Source organism: Leptopilina heterotoma, unplaced genomic scaffold (genome assembly GCF_015476425.1).
Source record: "Leptopilina heterotoma isolate Lh14 unplaced genomic scaffold, ASM1547642v1 Lhet_156, whole genome shotgun sequence".
In the NCBI taxonomy this organism is placed as follows: domain Eukaryota; kingdom Metazoa; phylum Arthropoda; class Insecta; order Hymenoptera; family Figitidae; genus Leptopilina; species Leptopilina heterotoma.
Window position 1 is genome coordinate 223,100 of NW_025110870.1, and position 24,846 is coordinate 247,945.

At 23.4% G+C, this 24,846-nt stretch overlaps 1 protein-coding gene across 3 annotated transcripts in view; it reads left to right on the top strand.

Moving 5' to 3' along the window:
- LOC122498634 (transcription factor AP-2-epsilon) overlaps positions 1-24,846 on the top strand; it is a 376,673-nt gene that overhangs the window by 171,387 nt on the left and 180,440 nt on the right. The window contains exon 1 of one of the 3 annotated variants that reach the window (XM_043606458.1): positions 1,412-1,493. The exons of the other annotated variants lie outside the window; for them this stretch is intronic. Coding sequence (XP_043462393.1) covers positions 1,431-1,493 — 63 coding nt within the window. The 5' untranslated portion in view covers positions 1,412-1,430. Of the gene's footprint in view, positions 1-1,411; positions 1,494-24,846 lie in introns of those variants that run through there. 3 annotated transcript variants of the gene reach the window in all.

The window sequence follows — 24,846 nt, forward strand, 5'->3', positions numbered from 1 at the left end:
CATCAAAAACGCAGAATCTATTCCAAAGTGGAACCGATGTTGCTCGAAGGTTAGGTTCTTCTGTACTGTGCTCTATTCAGCATCTGCGTTTAACTTCTCTCAGTGCGAGCAGTATGCAAAGTCCAAGCTTCGAGCAAAGAGACGTATCTCAATTTAATTTAAAGTAAATGACGAGAAATGAGTCAGAAAAATATATTGTGAAAGAAAATTCTAATGTGCTACGTTGTCTATCGACCCTTGAGTTTAGGTAAATAATATTCATAAATATATTTCTTAAAATTTTGTCAAAAGTAATTTATGTTACACATATTCTTAGGATTATTTTTGGGTTAAAAGCGGGTCGTTTAATTTATTATAAAAACCTTGACAAGAGAACAAATATCAGGTAACTGATTGATTTTATATGGCGTGGAGTGGATCATGAGAGGGGATCATCCTTATATATACATCATGTGTATTTCATACAAAATAAGAAAACCATGAAAACGATGATTTGACTGTTCTGAATTCGTCTTCATTTATGTCTTCTAACCCCGATAATAAGGATACAATGTATGAGGCATAATATGTCCATTCATGCTTCAGGTTATTTTCAATGTTTATGAAGACGAAGTTTTTGGCTCATCATTTTTCGATTCGTATTAATTTTAATTAATGGTTTTTGTGCAAGAAGGTCATTATTTTCAAAGTGATATTTGTCATTCTTAACATAAATATACGGTATTTGTATTTTGAGAATAATTGTGTTCAAATTATGATTTCATCATCCGAGTCTATAACCATATTGAAATAATTTGTTATAAAAATTTATATTAATAGTAAAAATAAAAGAAAATTGTTACACCCTAATAGAGCAAACTTGTTAGAGACAAATATAGTTAAAATAATAAGGACTACCATTTTAAATAAAAACGTCTACTAATCAAAAAAACAATTAGCTCAGATTCACAATTTGAATAAGTTTGATAATAGTCGAGTTAAGCAACTAAATATCCTTGTCAGTTGAACTTTTTCAAATTGGCACCTTTACTAACATTGTAAAATATAGTTGCCCATGGTTCGCTATATTTTATACTTAGCTAAAAATTTAAAAAAATTCTTGAGTTTAAAAATATTCTTGTTTTTTCCCATAATTTTCTAAATTTTGGCCAAGAGCTTGCTTACTTTGGCTATAAAGTATTTGGCCTCAGCTAGAATTCACCATTTTTCCGTTTCCACGCGGGTAATATAATAATAATTATAATTTATTAAAATAATAACTATATTTTTATATAATAAAAATTTATCATACAATATAGTGTTAAGATTTAAATTCTGGAATATATATTTTGACCGCTAACTTTGTGTTTTGTTTTGTTCTAGGTAAGTTGTGACTGGAGAAGAATAATTGATTTTTCGTTGCTATAAATTGTCTGAGGATAACGCTCAGGATGACGTTCAGATGTGTGCCAGCATTTCAGAGTCTCGGAAATAGTGACTGTAGTGCATCTTGGGTGAGTTAATTATTTTGCAAACAGAAGAAAGATTTTTTTTTCATTCTTCTTCAATTTTGGACAGTTTGGGTATTCACTAATTCTATATGCCTCAGGGGTAGCTATTGCCTCTTGCTTATTTAAAATTGCAACGAAGTGCCAAAAAAAGAACAAAAAACAAATTTTTTATCATACCAACATAATTATTATGCCATAACAGTAGAAAATTGGGTGCACAACAGAAAATGCACCCAAACGGAATTTTTTATCCCATAACTTGTGATAGTTACCTGAAAAACTATAAAATATTCAAACTTTCACTGTAAAAAATAAATCTTACTTTCAGTCCACTTTTTTTGCTGATTTGTCCTCTTTTTCACCTATTTCTAATCAAAATTAAACAAATTTTTCTTTTTTTCAAATCTTTTTCAAAGTGTAATCATAAAATTTAGACTCAACGTTATAGAATTCAGTGCATTTTATAAATTATTCAATGAATAATTTTATTTATACATTTCAAAATTAAAATTAAATTATAAAATAGTTTCGTTTACAATATTCATAAATAGATGAACTTGAAAAGATTTTAACTTCAAATTTTATAAAATTTCAATTTTGATTGAATTTCATTAGAAATTCTAAAGAACTTACATTTTTGCAAAAATTTTCGAAAATTTAAATAATTCTGAAATTAGTTAAATTTTTTAATATATATACCTATATTTAATTAATTATTAAAAATAATGAATTTATCGAGGAATTTTAGTTAAAAACACTAAAAAAAATTTAAATTTTAGATAAGTTACAAATAATTGCAAAAATTCAATTATTTAAAAAAATTTAAAGAAATTCTCGTCAAAATTTCAATTCTCTTTATATAAATAATAAAATTCTTCTTCAAAATTCAATTATTTTCCAAAAATTTTAATAAATTTTAAAAAAATTCTTGTCAAAATTTCAATTATTTGCAAAAATGAATTGAATTTTCCTAAACTCAATTATATTGAATATAATTGAATTTTATTTTTGGAAATAACTGAAATTTTAACAAGAATTTTATTAAAATTTTGGAAAATAATTAAATTTCGAAGAAAAATTTTATTATTTATAAAGAGAATTGAAATTTTAACGAGAATTTCTTTAAATTTTTTAATATAATTGAATTTAGGAAAATTCAATTTATTTTGGCAAATAATTGAAATTTTTACAAGAATTTTATTAAAATTTTGGAAAATAATTGAGTAAATAATTATAATTAAGAATATTATTATAATTAAGAATTTTATTTATTTATTTATTTATTTATTCAATCTTACACGGGTTCAAACGATCCCTTTTGTACAGAAGTACTAACATTGTGTGCATGGCAAGTATAGCCATTTTATTATTTACAAAGAAAATTGAAATTTTGACGAGAATTTCTTGCTATTTTTCAATATAATTTTAATATAATTTAGAATTTTAATAAAATTTTACGCAAACGTTTAATTATTTTCAGAAATAATAAAAATTTTACAGAAATTCAATTAATTACAAATTTTTTATAAATTTCTTCGCAATAATCTATAATTATTTTCATAAATAATCCAACTCATCGCAGAATTTAAATTATTTTTAGTACATTTTTAATCAAATACCTCGTTAAAATATAATTATTTTCAAAAATTTTTATTAAAATTCGTCGAAAGAATTTAATTATTTAAAAATTTGTTAATAAAATTCTTTATCTTTTTATTTAAATAATTGAATTCTCAGAGAATTTTCTAATAGAAATTGATTTAAGTGAATTTCAGTTGAAATTTTACATATAATAATTGAATATTAAAAGCATTATAGCGTGAATTTTTAAAAAATAATTGAATTTTTGAAAAAGTTTTAAAATTGAAATCTTTGAAAATCTGAATTTTTCACTAACAATTCTGTAGTAATTAATTTTTTCAAAAAGTTTAATTGAAATTATTCCAAGTTTTTATTTTAAAATATATTTTTAATTGAAGAATTTCCGAATAATCGATGAAATTTCGTAAAATTGAATTGTAAACAATCACATTTGAAATATCTCAAAATTTTTTTAAAAATTATTGTAAATAATGCATTTAAAGAAAAATTTTAGTTAAAAAGTTTAGAAAATAATAATTGAATTGAAATGATGAAAATAATTTTGAAGAAGTTACAGTAAAAATATTTTTTTTAGTAGAAAATAATGATTTTATTACTCGGTTATCTTTAATTATTATAAAACATGAAGAAATCGATTACTCCGAGTCTTCGACTCGGTGTAATCGATTTCTTCACGTTTTATAATAATATTCTCATAAATTGTTGAATTTCAAAAAGATTTAAATTTGAATTGTTTTGAAAATTTTAATTCCTATGGAAAAATAATAATGATTAAATATTTTTTTTAAAGAAGTTATTGCTCTTTTCGAATAATTTTACATTTAAAGAAATTCGTAAATAAATGTAATAGAACACTTTTTTGAGTATCTAATCATTTTTAGAGTGAATCGCAGAATATTCTTTAGGTAAAAAGTGAAAATTTTGTCTGGAAGTCAGGGAAAAACAAAATTAATTTTTTGTGACAACTCTGATTAAAATCGAATGATTTTTAAAAAAATTTTACAGAAGCTACCTATATGATAAATTTTTCTCCTCGTTTTGAGGAAAAAAATTACCCTTTTCACCTTTTTGGTGGAAAAAAGGTACTGTGATGCCTGCATCTAAATGGTTTCAGACTTTGTATTTTCTGTGTTGAATTAAAATAAAGTGGTCAAATAATAGGCGTTATTTTTGAGTTGCGGCTTCAAAAAAAAAAGTTATTATTCACAAATGCGAAAACGATATGGAAAGTTTAGATGGCGCCTTTACAAAGATACACAACAAGACAATGGTGGAACCGGTTGTTCTACGAAGCAATATATACGCCTGTTAGATTCAAACCATTCCTTCTTATTCTTATGCTGTTATTATTTCTTTGTTTCATTTTCTTCATGCTCCCTTTGCCGCTTCTCTCCGTCTCTCTGTCTCTCTTTCTCGCGGGTAAATAACTTCTTACAGTTTACTTACTCTGCCTCTCGGTTTATAATGGAGATTATCTTATTTGTGTTGGTACTTGAGACTTGTTTTAGTCTTGGGTAACCTTCGAGTACGCGCGCGTTGAGCGTCACAAGAAGAAGAGGGTGGCTCTCTGTTGAAATGGGCGACCAAGATTATTACGCGGTCCTCTTGATTCTCCGGCCTCCTTTTTTATTTCTCCTTTCTTTGAGGAAAAAAAAAACTTTCTCCTTAAAGTCCCTAACAACTTCGTTTTCGATATTCTTTTTGAAACATGCTGCTCGTTAAACAACTTTTTCCAGGGTGTCTTCTTCTTCGTTGCAAACTGTTTTCTTTCTATTCGAATATAATACTTTTTAGAAATTTATCTTTTAATTTTCAATGTACTATTTGAAATAGAAAATAGAATGAGGAATAAAATTAACTGCTGCGTAAACACAACAGCATTGCCACAAAAATTTTGACTTTGTTTTTCCCTGTTTTCTAAACACAACATTGACTTTTTTCCTGACCCTAAAGAATATTCTTATTTAATCTAAAAATGATTAGATACTGAGAAAAATGTTTTAATACATATATTTACGAATTAAAAAAATTTTTTTTTATTTTATTTTATTTTATTTTTTTCAATTTCTTTAATTACAATTCTTTTACAAATAAGAAATTATTCAAAAACAATAAAAAATAAAACAAATAAACAATAAATAACTTCTTTTTTAAAAAAATATTTAATCATTATAATAAAATGTCAAGAAAATTATTTAATCATTATTATTTTTTCCATAGAAATTAGGATTTATTTTAACTTCTTCGAAATTATTTTCATCATTTAAAATCAATTATTTCTAAAAATTCACTCAATAATGCTTTTAATAATAAATTATTATCTAAAATTTTAACCGAAATTCATTTTAAATACAAAAATAAATATTGATTGTTTCTTAAAATTCAATTTTTACGAAGAATTTTATTAACAACTTTTGGAAATAATTAATTTTTTTTAAAGAATTTAATTAAAGTTTTACTGAAATTTATTACTTTAAAGAATTTTATAACAATTTTTGAAAATAATTTTCCAATATCTACTATATATAAATAAAATTTTCCAAATGAATATCTTAGGAATTGAATTATTTACAAATTTTTAAAAAATTTTCATAAATAGTAAAATTTTTTATGGATTCAATTATTTTTAGAAATAATAACATTCGTTTTAGGAATTCAATTATTTTCATTAATAATAAAACTCATTGCAAAATTTCAATTATTTTTGATACAATTTTAATTGAATTCTTCGAGAAATGTAATTATTCTTAAAAAGGTTATTAAAATTCGTCGAAAGAATTCAATTTTAAAAAAAAACATTGAATTATTTAATAAATTAATTATTTTTATATGAAAATAATTAAATTCTCGTAGAATGTTAGAATTAAAATTGATTTAAAAATGAATTTCAATTAAAATTATAATTATAATTAGTTGAAAATAATTTTGAAGAAGTTTTAGTAAATTATTTCTAAAAATTCACTCAATAATACTTTTAATATTAAATTATTATATCTAAAATTTTAACCGAAATTCATTTTAAATACAAAAATAAATATTGATTGTTTCTTAAAATTCAATTTTTACGAAGAATTTTATTAACAACTTTTGAAAATAATTAATTTTTTTTTAAGGAATTTAATTAAAATTTTACTGAAATTTATTACTTTAAAGAATTTTATAACAATTTTCGAAAATAATTGAAAACTTTTTGAAGAATTTTATTAAAATTTGAAAAATAATTGAATTCATGCGAAGAATTTTATTAAATATTGTTTAAATAACTGAAATTTTGTCAAGAATATTATCGAAATTTTTAACAATAATATAATTCATGAGAAGAATTTTACTATTTGTTTATAAAGATAATTTAATTCTTGACGAGAATGTTCGAATATTATTAAAAATTCTCGTCAAAATTTCAATTATATTAAATAAATGGCAAAATTCTTCTCCGAAATTCAATTATTTTCAAAAACATAAATAATTCATTGCAAAATTTCAATTAATTTTAAAAACTTTTTTCAATTAAAATGATTTTCAATATCTACTATTTAAATAAAATTTTCCAAATGTATTTCACAGGAATTGAATTATTTACAAATTTTTAAAAAATTTCTTCGCAATAATTAAATTATTTTCATAAATAGTAAAACTTTTTACAGTGATTCAATAATTATTTACAAATTTTTTATAAATTTCTTGACAATAATTTCATTATTTTCATAAATAATAAAACTCATCGCAAAATTTCAATTATTTTTTATACAATTTTAATTGAATTCACAGAATTCGTTAAAATTTAATTTTTACAAAGAATTTTATTACCAACTTTGAAAAATAATTAATTTCTTTTAAGGAATTTAATTTAAATTTTACTGAAATTTATAATATTTTAAAGAATTTTATCCTAATTTTTAAAAATAATTGAATTATTGCAACGAATTTTAATATTTTTATTAAATAATTGAATGTTTCTTAAAATTTAATTCTATCGGCGAATTTTAATAAACTTTTTAAGAATAATTATATTTATCGATGAATTCAATTAAAATTGAATCAAAAATAATTGAAATTCTGCAATGAGTTTTATTATTTTTGAAAATAATTGAATTCCTAAAAAGAATTTTATTATTTTAGAAAATAATTGAATCACTATAAAAATTTTTATTAGTTATGAAGATAATTGAAATTTTGCAAAGAATTTTATTGAAATTTTAAAAAATAATTGAAGTTCTGAGAAAAATTTTGTTATTTACAAAGAGAATTGAATTTTTGACGAGATATTCGTTAAAATTTTTAAAAATAATTGACTTTCTTTGAAGAATTTTATTACTTTTGAAAATAATAATTGAATTATTGTGATGAATATTAATATTAAAAATTAATAATTATTAAATTATTAAATTATTATTATTATTAATTATTATTAATTAATAATTATTAAATTAATAACAATTGTTATTTATGAAAATAATTGAATTTTGCAAACAATTTTATTAAAATTCCTAAAAATAATTGAATTTCTGTGAAGAATTTTGTTTATTTATCAAGATAATTGCGTTAAAATTTTTGAGAAATAATTGAATAATATTAAAAAATTCATTCTTGTCAAAAATAGAAGAAAATGTTGAAGGTTTTATATTAGAATTCGTGGTAGGTTTATAATTTATGAAGCAAACAAATAAGACACCAAAACAAAAATTCAGAATTTTCTTATAAATTCTAAAAATTGAATTTTTTCCGGTATTTTGAATGAAAATCCCTGACTTTTTCCTGATTGTATAGTGAAGAGATAAAACTTTTTTTTTATTATTTCGGAGTGTATGTTTAACCGCAAAGAAAGTATGCATTTGAAAAGTTAATAGTGTGGGTGAAACATTTATAAGACGTCTGTTAGCATTGAGTGACCAATATTATTTCTTCATTGCTAGTGAAAAACAATTATTAGGTATTAAAGAATTCCAAGAGGCAGTACAATCTTTTTTACTCGACTTTTACGACCGCAGCACGAGCGCGTTTAATAGACGGAAAAATATCCGGATACGAGAATTCAAATGGTCGTTTTCTCTTGACTGCTCCGAGGAATAAGTTGCGGCGCTCTCGCTAACTTTTTTTTCTTTGGCAAAAATTATAATGTGCATTTGATTTCTGATTTCCGCTCTTTGCCCAGTATTTCTTAAGAAAGAAATCTTTTGCTTTAATTTCAAGATAGTAATAAGGCGCTGATTGGTGACCGATTTGATGATAATTGCTATATCCACTATACGGCCATTAGTCTTCGTTTTTATTTATCAATACTGCCAACTGTAATATACTCGCACCACTATTATTATCTTAAGTGATATTTATTATTTACAAACAATTCTATTAAAAGTTGTCTCTAAACGGAGAATTCAAAAAAAATTATTGATTTTTGAAATTTAAAAAAATAAGTGTTTTATAAGTAGTCAAGTATTTTAATTAATGTAGTTCCACTATATAAAGTCTGATAACAATTCATCTGCTTTCGTTACAAAAAGTTTAAAAGTCATTCTAATTGTATTTTTCGCTCTGAACTGAAAATATTTTCGAAAAGTTTTCAACGCTCAAATCAACAAGTAAATATTTTTTTTCAGTAAAAAAATTATATAATTTTACTGGTTGTCACAGGTCAGGAAAATCAGAGAAAAGTCAAGGATTTTGATTAAAAATACTGTAAAAAATTTATTTTTTTGGAATTCATAAGAAAATTCTGAATTTTTGTATCTTTTTTGTATTTACCTCATAAAATACCACATTTAATTAATTATCAAAAATAATTAACTTTAACGAAGAATTTTAGTTAATAACACTTAAAAAATTGAATTTTGGAGAAGTTACATAAATATTTGGAAAAATTCAATTATTTTCAAAAGTAAGAATATTCTTCGTAAAAATTTAAATACGTTCAAAATTTTTTTTAAATTCTTGTAAAAAATTCAATTATCTTTGTAAATAACAAAATTCTCGGAAAAATTTCAATTATTTTCAAAAATTTGAATAAAATTCTTTGCAAAATTTCAATTATTTTCATAAATGATAAAATTTTTTACAGGCGTTCAACTATTATCAAAAATAATAAAATTCTCTTTAGGAATTCAATTATTTTCATAAATAATATAAATAATAAAACTCAATGCAGAATTTGAATTATTTTTGATACAGTTTTAATTGAATTCCTCGAAAAATGTTATTACTTTACGATTGTACTAAAATTTGTCGAAAGAATTCAGTTTTAATGAATATTCAATTAATTATTTGTGAATGTAAGTAATTTAATTCTCGCATAATTTTATAATAAAACTTGATTTAAAAATGAATTTTAGTTAAAATGTTAGATAATAATTGAATATTAAAAGAATTATAGCATGAATTTTGAAAAAGTTTCAAATTCAGGAATTCAATTATTTTCATAAATAATAAAACTCATTGCAAAATTTCAATTATTTATTTATTTTTGATACAATTTTAATTGAATTCTTCGAGAAATGTAATTATTCTTAAAAAGGTTATTAAAATTCGTCGAAAGAATTCAATTTTAAAAAAAACATTCAATTATTTAATAAATTCATTATTTTTACATGAAAATAATTGAATTCTCGTAGAATGTTAGAATTAACATTGAATTAAAAATGAATTTCAGTTAAAATTATTTATAATAATTGATTATTAAAAGAATTATAGTCAGAATTTTTAATGATATTTGAATTTTGAAAAAGTTTCAAATTAAAATCTTTGAAAATCTGAATTTTTCGTACTTTTTACTAAACAATTCCGTAGAATTAATTTTTTTGAAATTATTTGAAGATTTCTATTTTCTAATATATATTTAATTAAAGAATTTTTGAATACCTTGAAATTTCACACGTAAAATTGAATTGTAAACAAATGGATTTAAAAATTGTCAAAGAAGAATTTTTTTAAAAATTATTAAAAATAATTTATTTAAAGAAGAATTTTAGGTAAAAATTGTAGAAAATAATAATTGAATTGAAATGAGGAAAATAATTTTGAAGAAGTTTTAGTAACAATATTCTGATAAGTTATTGAATTTCAAAAAGGTTTGTATGTCCAATTTTTGAAAATCTTTTTGCTTTTCTGCTTTTAATGATAATTTCCGTAATTAATTTTAATAAGAATAAGCGCAAAAGATATTATATATACGAAAAAGTATCTGTGTTAGTGTTTATTACATTTACGTTTAACATATACTGTGCGAGTTGAAAATTCATTCGCCGACAAATAAAATAATTCCTCGTCACATTTTACAACCTCTTGTACAAAAAAAAATAAAAATTCTCTTTTTACGAAACTGTGTTTTCCTCATCGTGAAACGGTATAAAAATATCCCAAAAATTGTTGAATTTTAATCCCGAAAAAGTAGAGCATCCCCTTAATAAAAAAATGAATATATGTCAAGTGAAATGATAAAATAATTGTGTGACATGAATTTTATGAATTTTAATGCATGAGTGAAAGAAAAAACAAAAAAAATTATGAAAATAAAAGTAAAGTTTGTATATACCTACCTGGTATGGGAGGAAGTTAAGTTGGCAGTGAATTTTGTCAGAATTTAAATGTCAGACGCAGGATAAGATCGGGACGTACAATTAGTTGGGTCCACTGACTTTGCGTAATCAATGCAGTGTTTTTCTGGGTATAAAAAAGCGTCTGCTGATTCGTTATTAATTATCAGGTCACCACTATGTTATTAGTGCATTAGGCGAAACCGCCCGCTTCGAGCCGTGGGCAAAATTCTCCTAAGTTAACTCCTAAGTCTGCAGTGATAAATGCTACGTATACTCTGTGTTCGCCTAGCCGTGGGGGCTTTTGTTTGGAGTGACACACAGTTGTAATTACTGTTATATCAGTTAACGAATCGTTGAACCTGTTGCACCAGAACCATCTATCAAGCTTTTTTCATACAAAGTCCAAATTATTATACAACTCCACAACAATTTTTATTATTAAACAAAATCCTAAATAATTCATAACTCAAGGCTTGTTAATTTCGCCCACTTTGATAAATCAATGGCTATCGTTTTTCTTCGGAAATTTCAAATTTATTCCATTTTCACACCTACAAGATCTTTTATCTAAAATCTTAATAATTTCCTACCATTTACGAACCAATTATTATTTATTACTGATGACAAAAATATAATCAGTCCGAGTCAAATAAAAGAACATTTTACTTAAAACTATAAATTCAATTTTTCATAACTATAAAACATGAAGGAATCGATAACTCCTAGTCTTCGACTCGGAGTGATCGCTTTCTTCATGTTTTAAAATAATTAAAGATGGCAAATTGATAAAATCATTATTAATTCAATTATTACTTTCAAGAATTTTTAACCAAAATTCTTATTTAAATCGAATTATTTTTCATAATTTTCGAAAAAGTTCTTTGACATTTTTAAATCCATTTGTTTACAATATTCAATTTTACGAAATTTCAAGTATTCGTAAATTCTTCAATTAAATATATATTAGAAAATAAAAACTTCAAATAATATTAAAAAAATTCAATTAAACTGTTTCAAAAAAATTATTTTCGAAATCCAATTATTTCTAAAAATTCACGCTTCTCATTGCTTTTAATATTCAATTATTATCTAAAACATTAACTGAAATTCATTTTTAAATCAATTTTTATCAGAAAATTCTATTAGAATTCAATTATTTAAATACAAATAATATTCAAATAAATAATTTATTGAATAATTGAATGTTTCTTAAAATTCAATTCCGGTAAAGAATTTTATCAACAAATTTTTTAATAATTGAATTCTTTCGACGAATTTTAATAAAATTTTGAAGAATATAATTACATTTTTCGAGAAATTCGATTAAAATTGTATTAAAAATAATTGAAATTCTGCGATGAGTTTTATTATTTGTGAAAATAATAATTGAATCCCTAAGAATAATTTTATTGTTTTTTAATAATATTTCATTTTTGCGAAAAATATTATTGCTCTTGAAAATAATTGAATTTCTGCAATATTTTTTAATTTTTCCAAAATTAAAATTTGTTTCGTGTTTTTAACAAAAATTCTTCTGTAAATGCATTATTTTTAATAATTTTTTAAAACATTCGTTGAGAATTTTCAAATTTATTTATTTCCAATTCAATTTCACCAAAAATTTCAATTATTCGGAAATTCTTCAATTAAATATTTAGTATTAGAAAATAAAAACTTCAAATAATAATTTCAAAAAAAATGCAATTAAACCTTTGAAAAAAATTAATTTCACAGAATTGTTAGTTAAAATTTTAATTTTCAAAGATTTTAATTTGAAACCTTTTTAGAATTCAATTATTTCTAAAAATTCATGCTATAATGCTTTTAATATTCAATTATTATCTATAAAATTTTAACTGAAATTCATTTCTAAATCAATTTTTCATTAGAAAATTCAACTAGAATCCAAATTATTTAAATACAAAAGTTAATAACTGATTGAATAATTGAATGTTTTATTAAATTGAATCCTCATAAAGAATTTTATCAACAAATTTGTAAATAATTCAATTCTTTGAACAAATTGTAATAAAATTATTAAGAATAATTACATTTTTCGAGAAATTCTATATTAAAATGAAATTTTAAATAATTGAAATTCTGTGATGAGTTTTATTATTTATGAAAATAATAAAATTATTGGGAAGAAATTTATAATAAATTTGTAAATAATTGAAATTCTTTGTGAAATTTTAATTATTTCATGAATATAATTAAATGTTTTCGCAGAATTTCATTAAAAATCATTGAATTGAGGAAAATTTTTGAAAATAATTAAAATTTTTGCGGAGAATTTTAAAAAATTTTTAAAATAATTGAATTGATTCAAAAAATTTATAAAAAAATTTTCAAAATAATTGAATTCTTGCAACGAATTTTATTAAAATTTTCAAAAATAATTGAATTCTTACGAAGAACTTTATTAATTTTTTTTAAATAATTAAATTCTAGCGAAGAATTTTATAAAAATCATTTTAAATAATTGATTTTTTTGGAAAAATTTTATGAAAATTTTGTTTGCAAATAATTAAATTCCTTCGAAAATTTTATTATTTATGAAAATAATTGAATTCATTAAAAGAATTTGATTAATTACGAAAATAATTGAATCACAGTAAAAATTTTATATTATTTACGAAAATAATTAAATTATTACGAAAAAAGTTATAAAAAATTTGCAAATCATTGAATTCTTACAAAGAATTTTATCAAAAAATTTGATAATAATTGAATTTCTTCGAAGAATTTGATTATTTATGAAAATAATTGAATTTGGGAAGAATTTTATTAAAATTTTTCATAATTTTAATGAAATTCTTTGAGTTTCTTTAAAACTTAAGTTGTTACAATAATCCTCTTTCTTAATAATTGAAGTTAAACATTTCAATTCTTGAATTTTATTAAAATTTTTAGAAAATAGATGAATTCTTTTGAAAAATTTCTTTAATTTATTGAATACAATCGAATTTGTTAATAATTGAATTGAAAATAATTGAATTTCTGGGGGGAAGAATTTTATTATTTATGAAAAATAATTTAATTCTTGCGATGAATTTTACTATTTATAAAAACAATTGAATTGTTTCGAAGAATTTATTAGAATTTTAGAAAATAATTCAATTCTTTCGAAAAATGTTATTAAGAATTTTTAAAAAAAATTGAACTCTTTCATAAAATGTAATTAAAGTTGTATTTTAAAATAATTGAATCTTTTGCAAAGTATTTTAATATTTATAAAAGTAATTGAATACCTTTTGAAAAATTTTCTTATTTCTCTAAATAATCTAATTTTTTCAAGAATTTATGAAAATTATTGAATTTCGGAGAAGAATTTTATTATTTATAAAGATAATTGAAATTTTGATGAGAATTCAAAAAAACTTTTGAAAATAATTGAAATTCCGCAAAGAATTTTATTACTTTTGAAAATAATTGAATTTTTCCAATTATTTGTGACTTCGCAAAAATTCTTCAAATTATAGCGTTAAATTTACGAACTTTTCTTGCTTTTTTAATGAAATTACGGACTTTTTTTAAAAAAAATCCGAATTCGATGAATATTTTTATTGGTAACATTTTCAACCAAACAAATGTACAATTCAAAAAATTTTTTTGGGAAATTATGGCGAAATTTTCGTTTGTATTTCATGAAGAAGGTTAAAAATATGTAAAAATCTCAATGTTTTAGTATCTCGCTCAAAGGGATAATTTCAGGTGTAAATTTTATGTTCAAATAGAATATTCAAGGAAATGGAAATAAATATTTCGAAAAAATAGCAAACTTACGGCTTTTAATTATAAGTCCTTTGTTGGATTGTACATGATATTAAACTATATGTATATATTCATAATAAAGGTAGAAATTACAATCTGATGATTAATTTTTGGTATCAAAGCGTGCACTTTTGGTGAATTCTAACCTGCATTACCTTTTGAACAAGCGTGTGCTGCAGAAAAGCCCCCGAGGGGCGGCCGGTATTTGACCAAACTTACCTAGCAATTAACGCTCCTAATACTGCCAAAGTATAATTATAATTAGTGAGCTACGCCTTTCACACCGCCCCTTCTGAACTTTACTGCCAATCTACTATATCTTTAGATTGCGAGTGCTTTAAAAATTCGTGCATTGCTGTTCTTTTTTTTTATTTTTTATAAAACTATACTGCTACATCTTGTTAGCAAAACAAATTATTCAAATATTTTTTACCTTTTTACAAATAATTTTTAATACTCTATTTATTTTGTTTATAATTGTAATTATCTACTTATTGCTTCAAATACTCCTCATTTTAACACTTCTAAATAAATACCTAATTTCAGTTTAGATGAACAATTAATTAATTATTTTATACATTTTCCGAACTTAGGGAAAGACTCTGAAAAAGAATATGGACAAAGACTATCAATTTTTGTTAAATCTTTTACATTTCTTTTCAAGTTTATTATTTTACGAAACATAGGAAGAGTTTGGCAAAGTATGGCCCACGTTGCTAGTGCAAATTAATAAAAATATAAAATTTTATACAAATATTGTGCGTTAAGCACCAAGTAAAACTATCCGCTTATTTGAAAAAAAAAATTGCGGTAAAATGAAGAAAACGCTCATAACAAAGGAAATTATAGGTGTGTCAGTGCAAATGGTTAAAGAGATTGTGTGCATGTATAAGTTCGAAGTAACTATAGTCTGATTGCACGTTTGTATGGCCGATGAAGAAAGGTATATATAGGTATGTACAGGTTGAGGACTCAGCGCGTGCCTTCGGGCGAAGTCTTGGGCCCCTTCGCGTGCCCAAGAATGGCCTCTTCACGGTCAGAGGTCATCATTCAGCACGAGCCACCTCTCCACTAAACACTTTATTATTATTACTATTATTATCATTGTTATTATTGTCTTAACCGACGACCACCCTGCTACGTCGTTCAACATTAAATTTTCAATATTCAACTTTCATCCTAATTAAGGTGAAATTTTCGTTCGATTCCCCGTTTTTCACATCTTTCATTTTGTTACATTCGAACCATTATCTTTTAAAAAATTTCATTTATGCTAAAGCATTTAAAAAGTTTTAAATGCTCAGATTAAAATTTTAAGGTCGCAGATTTCAAAAATTGTATAAATAAAGGTTTTGAAGTATACAGATTTCGCACTCGATAATTAATTTTAAAAAAGTAGCTTTCAAAATAAAAATGTAGCTATCGAAAAATTATACTTGACGACCAAAAAAACTAGTTTTAGACACTTCATAAAACTGACAAAAATTCCATTACAGATTTTTTATTTTTCTGACTTTTTCCTAATTTTCATAAAAAATATTTCTTATCATGCTAATAAATTGAATTCCTGCAACGAATTTTATTATTTATGAAAAAATTTCAATATTTATAAAAATAATTTCATTCTTGAGAAGAATTTTATAAACATTTTTAAATAATTCATTTATTTCGACTAATTTTATGCAAATTCGAATTCAAATAATTGAATTCATGAGAAATTCTTATTATTCATGGAAATAATTGAATTCTTATGAAGATTTTTACAACAAAATTTTTAAATAATTGAATTCTGCTTAGAAATTTTATGAAAATAGTAAATATTGAAAATAATTGAATTGCGAAAAGTTTTTAAAAATAATTAAATTTCACAAAGAATTCTATTAAAATTTTTGACAATAATTGAATGTCTGTGTGGAATTTTATTAAATTTTTATAAAAAAAATTGAATTCCTAAAAAGCATTTTATTATTTATGAAAATAATTGAATTCTTGAGAACGATTTTATTAAAATATTTTTAAATAATTGAATTTCCAAGAAGAAAGAAAGACTTTCATTAAAATGCCTCAAAATAATTGAATTTTCGGCAATAATTTTGTTATTTATCGACATAATTGGATTCTTTCGAAAAATTATTTATTCAAATAATTGAATTATTTCAAAATAATTTAATTAAAATTGTATTTAAGATAATTGATTTCTTCTGAACAATTTTATTAAAATAATTAAATTTCTGTGAAGAATTCTAATATTTTGTAAATAATCGAATTCTTCCAAAAAATTAAAAAAAAACATTTTTTAAAATAATTGATTTTTACGAGCAACTGAAATTAAATTTTTAAGGAATAATTACATTTTTTGAGCAATTTCGGTTAAATTGCATTGAAAATAATTAAATTCTAGTGGTGAATATTGTTATTTATGAAAATAATTCATTTTTGCAAAGAATTTTATTAAAATGACTTAAAATAATTGAATTTTTGCGAATAATTTTGTCGTTTATCGACATAATTAAATTCTTTTTAAGAATAATTTATGTAAAAAATTGAAAAAAACATTTTTTTTAAGTTTAAGATTTTTCCGAGAAATTGAAATTGAATTTTCAAGAATAATTACATTTTTTGAGCAATTCCTGTTAAATTGCATTAAAAATAATTGAACTCTTGTAATGAATTTTATTATTTATAAAAATAATTGAATTTTGCAAAAAATTTTATTAAAATATCTCAAAATAATTGAATTCTCGAAAATAATTTTCGTAATTATTGACATATTTGAATTCTTGATAAGAATTATTTATGTAAATAATTGAAAAAAACATTTTTTAAAATAATTAATTATTTCGAGGAATTGAAATTAAATTTTCAAGAATAATTACATTTTTTGAGCAATTCCTGTAAAAATGTATAACAAATAATTGAAATCCTGCGATGAATTTTATTATTTATCAATAAAATAATTGAATAGTTACTAAGAATTTTATTAAAATTTTCACAAATAATTGAATTTCTGAGAAAGAATTTTATTATTTATGAAAATAATTGAATTATTGACAAATAATTTTATTAAAAATGTTTAAAAAGAATTGAATTTCTTTTAAAAAATTTTGTTATTTTTGAAAATAATTGAATTTTTCATAAGAATTTTATAAACATTGTTTTAAATAATTAATTTTTTCGTAATATAATAAATATTATGAAAAATTAATTTTAAATAATTGAATTCTCGTGGAAAACTTTATTTGTGAAAATAATTGAATTTTTCGAAATTTTAGTGAAAATGCAATTCAAAATTAATTGAATTCCAGTGGAAATTTTATTACTTATGAAAATAATTGAATTTTAGATGAATTTTATCATTTTTTTTTTACAAAATATTGAATTCCTTTCCAAAATTTTATGAAAATACTTCATTTTGAAAATAATTGAATCGTTTTAAAGAATTTGATTATAATTTTTAGAATAGTTTTTTAATTTCTAGTATTAGCTAATTTAAAGTACTGGAAATTTAAAAAAAAAACAGAAATAGTGTTTTTTCTTTTATTTTGAAAAATATTATTTTTGTTTGTCCCCTCAAATTTATGGAAAGTGTCAGAGAAATTGCATGTCATGAAAATGTCAACTATATAATCGCACATAAAACGCTTCAGAAAAGTGAATGTTCTTAAGCTTTCATATTTTTGGTTAAATGTTTGAAAACTATTGAAAGAAATAGTAAAAAAATAGTTTAAAAAAATGGTAAAAATAAAATAGTAAAAAAATAGTTAAAGAAATGGTAAAAATAAAATAGTAAAAAATAGGAAAAAATAAAATAGTAAAAAAAATATTTAAAGAAATCGTTTATTGATCAAAAATGCAAAAAAACATTGAATGCTGCTTCATTCCAGTGGTGAAAAAACAAGAACTTTTTTAAAACGTTCAATGTTTGCCAAATTAACATTTTAAAAACGTTTAATGTTCTAGTAACGTTTTTGGAACATGAAACTTTTCTAAAATGTTAATTTGTTAGACATATGAAATATGTTTTAGGAACGTTCCTCGAACATAAATGTTTTATTTTTGCCCAAACTAGGATTTGATACTCTTTTTGTCTCAACTCGATATCCTTAGAAAAATTGTGATGTATTTACTTATTTGTTTATAAAAGTAAATAAAAATACTTATTAATTTATTATATTAAAAATTAAACCCTATGTATTTACATAGGGTAATATGGTTAATGCTGATGGTAAGAAAAGAATCTGCAATGTTAAATCTGCAATGTCGGTAACCACAGTCGGTAACGAAGACATCAAAGATTTAGGCTGGATGGTAATAGCTTCGAAAGGATGCTGCTGTTCCTCTCTTCTCTGTGGAAGGTGCAGATGCGCTGTACCATCAGAGATGAAAATAGTCAGTCCTTTCATGTACCTGAATGTACTGATGCTGAGTTTCACATTCAACCGAACTGTACTAAAAAGTATCATTCACTGAAGTCGAGGGCGCTACTGATGGCTTACAATTCAAGATAATCTCAATTCAAAAAATTTGAGCCAGTTTCACCAACTCTGATTAAAAATTAATCAATGATTAAAGTCAATTTAACTGCTCATGATTGGTCGGTTAAGGATTTAATCATTGATTAACTTTTAATCGGAGTTGGCCCTAAGAATCGTATTGGTTACTTTAATTGTTTGCCAACTGCGATCAGTGGTTAATTTTCTTTCTACTTTAAACAAATTCTATATTCATTTTGAACCAGTTTCTTTGACTGGATTTATTTATTGGACACAATAATTTTCTCTACATGTAAGAAAAATTGTTTAATTTGTTTAATTTGTTTTGTGTGAAAATAATCAGTGTATTTAGAAGAAACATTTATCAGTACTAATTTACCTTCTGAACACTTTTTGAAATAGAAATTGCAACACGAATTTTACTTCTTGCGATATTAGCATCAAATTGGTGCTACAACCCAATTTTTGGTGTACGAATCTTACATCAACATAATTCAAAGTGATTCAAGTGTAACGATGTTCCATGTTTTATGCCCACGACAAAAATTTGCTCCACACTTCCGATTGGACATTTTTACACGTACGAAAGATTTGTTCGCTTTCTCCCTTTTTATATATTTAGTTGGTTGTTTTTAAAAAGGAAGCTTTCTTTTCATGACACCCCATTCTTCCAAAGCTGTATACTAATTGAAATCCGTTTGGTATACTCGTACTCGAAAAGTCGAGGGTAATTTATAACTGGCAAATTGCGAACTCATTCTCCTCGGGTCATGTCGTTGCAAAGATGTAAAGATGTAACGAATGTAAAGACGTAACAACGCCTTTTATAAGATGTGTGCACAGATACGTATGTTCTGAAATTTTTGTCCAACGCAAAAGGCGTATGAGTTAGTTGTTATTCCTCTCGTTATATAGTCTCACCACCCGATACTATCTGTAACGTATTGATAGAGACCTGAGATGATGGAATTTTTAATCAACCTCGAACACTTGGGTTCAATCATGCCAAGTAATTATTGTAGGGGGACATTACGCAGCAAAACATATAATACATCGTTGCTTATAATCACCAATATGTACATCGACATGTGTATATGTGTATCAAACTTAATTGCAGTACTGCATTTTTCAACATCACAATTAATGTATGAAAATTTATATATTTTAAAGAAGGTTCAAATCTGACGAACCATATGGACAATGAGAGAAATATTTTAATCCCACAAATTTTCTATATTTTGACTATTGTCAAAAACTAGCGAACCATCGCCAACGACAAAAATATAGTTTAAAACCTGAAAATTTATATATTTTGACTATAACCAGATTCTTTGGTCCTAAACTATATATTTGACATTGGACATAGTTCGCTAGATTTTGAAAATAGTAAAAATATACAAATTTTTAAGTTTTAAACTATTTTTGCCTTTGCCCACGATTCGCTAGATTTTGATCTTAGCTAAAAATTAAAACAATTTCGTGTTTAAAAATATTCTTTTTTTCCATGGCCAATATACTCTGGTTAAACGCTATGTGTGTCTCACTGCCTGGCGAAAACTATACCTATAATTCTTACATCATAACTTTGAAATTAAAAATTCCACAAACGGTTCATTAAAATTGGACAATATGTTTTTACGAAAATGATAACAAAATAAAAATGTTACGAAGTAATACATAACAATCTTAAATAAATCTAATTTGTCTTTAACGTTTTGATTAGTAATTCTTCATTTACATTAATATACGCTTCAGACAGAGTTATATTGGAATTAAACTGGTATTAAAAGAGAATAACAATTTATATCTGCTATATTTAAATATGCCAGATTTCCGTGATTCCTTTTATAAGAGCATTTAGTATGCAAATAACCCTTGTTAAATGATATAACTTCCACATTTCGTAAACGCTTGTATCATATATACATTTTGCTCTGCGATGCTCTCACAAGACTTATTTATATGTACATGTAATCGGACCGAACCCAAGCATTTGCCATTTTGATAAATCACGATTCTCAATTATCCATTTAAAAGACCACTTGGAAAATAAAACCCATATACAAATAATGTTTGTCTTAAATGCGTCGGTAATAAAGGCTTTTTCTATTTCAATACAGCTGTGGAGACTTAAACGACCCAATAGTCATATGCGCACGTCGTCGAGCAAATAGATATCATTTTTTTGTCTCCTTTCGTAAAATAAGTGAGATAAAGCTACAAATTACCCTTTTTTAATTTTGGTCCCTAAACGTATCCTATTTTGAAAATTTCCCCTATTTTTTTCGTCGCAAGAAATCAATTATTTTCAATAATTTTTAAGTAATTTGGCAAAAGAATTCAATTAGCTTGATAAACAACAAAATCGCATATAAATTCTTCCCATTAAATCAATTATTCTAAGTAATTTTAATAAAATTCTTTTCCAAAATTCAATTATTTTGATAAATATCAAAATTCTTCTCAAGAATTCAATTATTTTCAAAAATTTTAATTCATTTCTTGGCAAAATTTCAATTATTAAAAAAAAATTAATAAAATACTTTCTACGAATTCAATTATTTTTATAAATTTTGATGAATATCTCGTCAAGAATTCAATTATTTTTATAAATAGCAAAATTTTTCGCCAAAACTTCAATTATTTTCAAAAATTTAAATAAAATTCTTCTAAAAATTTCAATTATTCTCAAAAATTTTAAAAAAATTTTTTGCAAAATTTCAATTACTTTCAAAAATTTAAATAAAATTCTTTGCAAAATTTCAATTATTTTCAAAAGTTTTTCGCAATTCTATCTTTTTAAATATTTACTATTTTCATAAAATTTATCAACAGATTTAAATATAGAAAAAACTTGTTGATACAATACTACGAAAGGAATCAATTATTCTCATAAATAATAAAATTTCATTTACGATTTCAATTATTTTCATCGCAGAATTTCAAATATTTTTAATACAATTTTAAATAAGAAAAATGCAATTATTATTAAAAATGTTATTAAAATTTGTGGAAAGAATTCAATTTTAAGAATCATTCAATTATTCAATAAAATACAAAATCGGATAAATTCTTCCCATAAAATCAATTATTCTAAGGAATTTTAATAAAATTCTTTTCCAAAATTCAATTATTTTGATAAATATCAATATTAGTCACAAGAATTCAATTCTTTTGAAAAGTAATAAAATACTTTGCAGTAATTAAATTATTTTAACAATTTTTTAAAAATTCTCGTCAAGAATTAAATTATCTTTATAAATAGATAGGGAAATTCTTCTCAAGAATTAGATTATTGACAAAAATTTTTTAAAAATTCTTCTCAAGAAGTCAATTATTTTCAAAAATTTTAATAAAGTTCTTCTCATGAATTCAATTTTTCAAAAATTATTATTTAAATTCTTCTTAGAAATTCAATTATTTTAAAAAAATTTAATGAAATTCTTCAAAAAGTTTTCAATTATTTTCGAAAATTGTTATAAAATTCTTTAATATTATAAATTTCTTTAAAATTTTAATTAAATTCCTTATAAAAGAAATTAAATATTTTTAAATGTTGTTAATACAATTCTTTGCAAAAATTAAATTTAAAGAAACATTCAATATTATTTATTTTTGTATTTAAATAATTGATTTCTCGTAGAATTAAATTATTGTTTTTCGTACCTTTAACTAACAATTCTGTAGAATTAATTTTTTTGAAAAAGTTTAATTGAATAAAAATTGATGTTATTCAATTTAAAGTAGAATTTTAGTTAAAAATTCTAGAAAATATTAATTGAATTGAAATGATACAAATAATTTTGAAGAATTAAGGCAAATTAAACGAAAACATTCGGACAATGAATAAAATATTTATTTATTCCAATATTTATTATCCAATATTTATATATATAATTTTTATGATTATTTAATTTTGTATATTTTTTTGAATAGACTCCCTGAAGAGGAAATCATTTAGACTTCGAAACGTTGGAGTAAATAAATATTTTATTCATTGTCCGAATGTTTTCGTTTAATTTGCCTTAATTTATAAAGGATCTCGGACGTTAAAGATTATTATTTAACTAATTTTGAAGAAATTACAGTAACAATATTCTAATAATAATAATCTAATGATTTTGTCAGTCGGTCATCTATAATTATTATTAGTTGTTAAATTTGAAAAAGTTTGAATTTGAAATTTTTGAACATCTTAATTCCAATGAAAAAAAATAAATTAAATTTTTTTTTAAATAAAAAATTGGATGTTTTCGAATAATTTTACTTTTGAAGAAATTTGTAAATAAATTTAATAAAACATTTTTTTGAGTTTCTAATAATTTTTGGAGTGAATCAGAATATTCGTTAGGGTCAGGTAAAAGTCGGGGAAAAATAAAGTTAAATTTTTGTAGCAACCCTGTATAAATAAATTATATTTTTATCTTTATCTAACCAATTTTTATGGTCCCCTAAAAGTCCCCTATTTTTTAATTTTCAGTCCCCTATTTCCCCCAAAATACTTTTTAGGGGCATTGTGAAGCCTTCTAATACACTAATGTAATAATCTAATGTTCATATATTCTTTTGGAAGTTTACTAAATCTTGATAAACTTTCTCCTCGATTTAATACACCTTTGGAGTAATTCTAATATATTTTGTCAGAATGCAAGAACCAACAGCCGTTGAAATATCGCGATAGTTATTGTGATCGGATGCTGGAGCACTTGAGTGCGGATTTATGATTAATGTATGAGAGATATTTTCAATCTCGCAGAGTTAACAGATAGTCAACTTACAACAGACTTTCTATCGAACGAGCAATATATAAGATCGATACAGAATATATACTGTAGAGCACGCGAGTTTATTTGATTATACGCACATCAAGCAGCTTTCAAATCAAGGATCGATTGGGAGATGATTCATCAAAATCTATAATGAGAACTATTATGCCATTCTTTATTTATAGAGCAAAAGAAACTGACTTTTAACAGCAGGTTTGAAAATTACTTTTGCAAACTCAAACTTTGCATTTGCAAATTGCAAGTATTATACAGAAATCAAAGTCTTATCAGTTATGTTGCAATGATTTCACAATGGGAAATTAAAGTCACGCCTCAATGAAACGTGTTTAAAAAAAATTCATTTACTTCACATGCAAATTGTGTGTAAAAAATCCACTTTCTTATTGTTGAATTGAATTTAATCTAATTCGAAAGAAAACGTAAATATGTTGTCTACCTTTTAGCAAAAAAGGATAAGAAAAGAGGTGGAGCGTGTTTGAAATTGATTTACTGAGATAATCGTAAAGGGTTCGCGCGTTGCCCCCAATGTAATAGGCAAAGGGACTCTGCGCGGCATACTTTCGAAATTAAAACCTTGGAGGGCATCGCACGCAATTATGCCGGGAATCCGTCGACGTATCATTGGCCAAGGTTGCCTACGTGCTTTGAGAATGTGCAGTGTTCAGATTCTCTTCTCCTCTCTCTCTGCATTTTCTACGAATAAAAGGATGCGAGAGCACGTTCATCCGCGAGTGTCGCCCGCATCCAAAGACTCTTCCGTCATTTCAGAAAATTGTCTCGAACGAAAAATATAAAATCGGTAATCGTCCTTAGGTTCGTGCGAGACGATTGGTCGCGACTGCTCTCAACATTAAACTCTATTTACAACGCCAATCACTTCACGCTCCTTTTCGCCGACTCTTGCTGCGCGATATTACAAAGTGAAAAACGACGTGCACATTTTTTTCCACTCAAAATTGCATAACTTCATGTGCATTGTTTTACTCGCAGGTTTTGCACACAATATCGTCACATTTTTTTCCATCTGTTCTAATCTTAAAAAGAAATGTTTATTTATCTTTTTAGTCACTTTCATGAAGGAATAAGGATTCTTTCTAGAAAAAATTCTATTCTTTACAAAAATAATTGAATAAGGGTTGGCAGAAAATTTTAATTTTGTTTTTCCCTGATT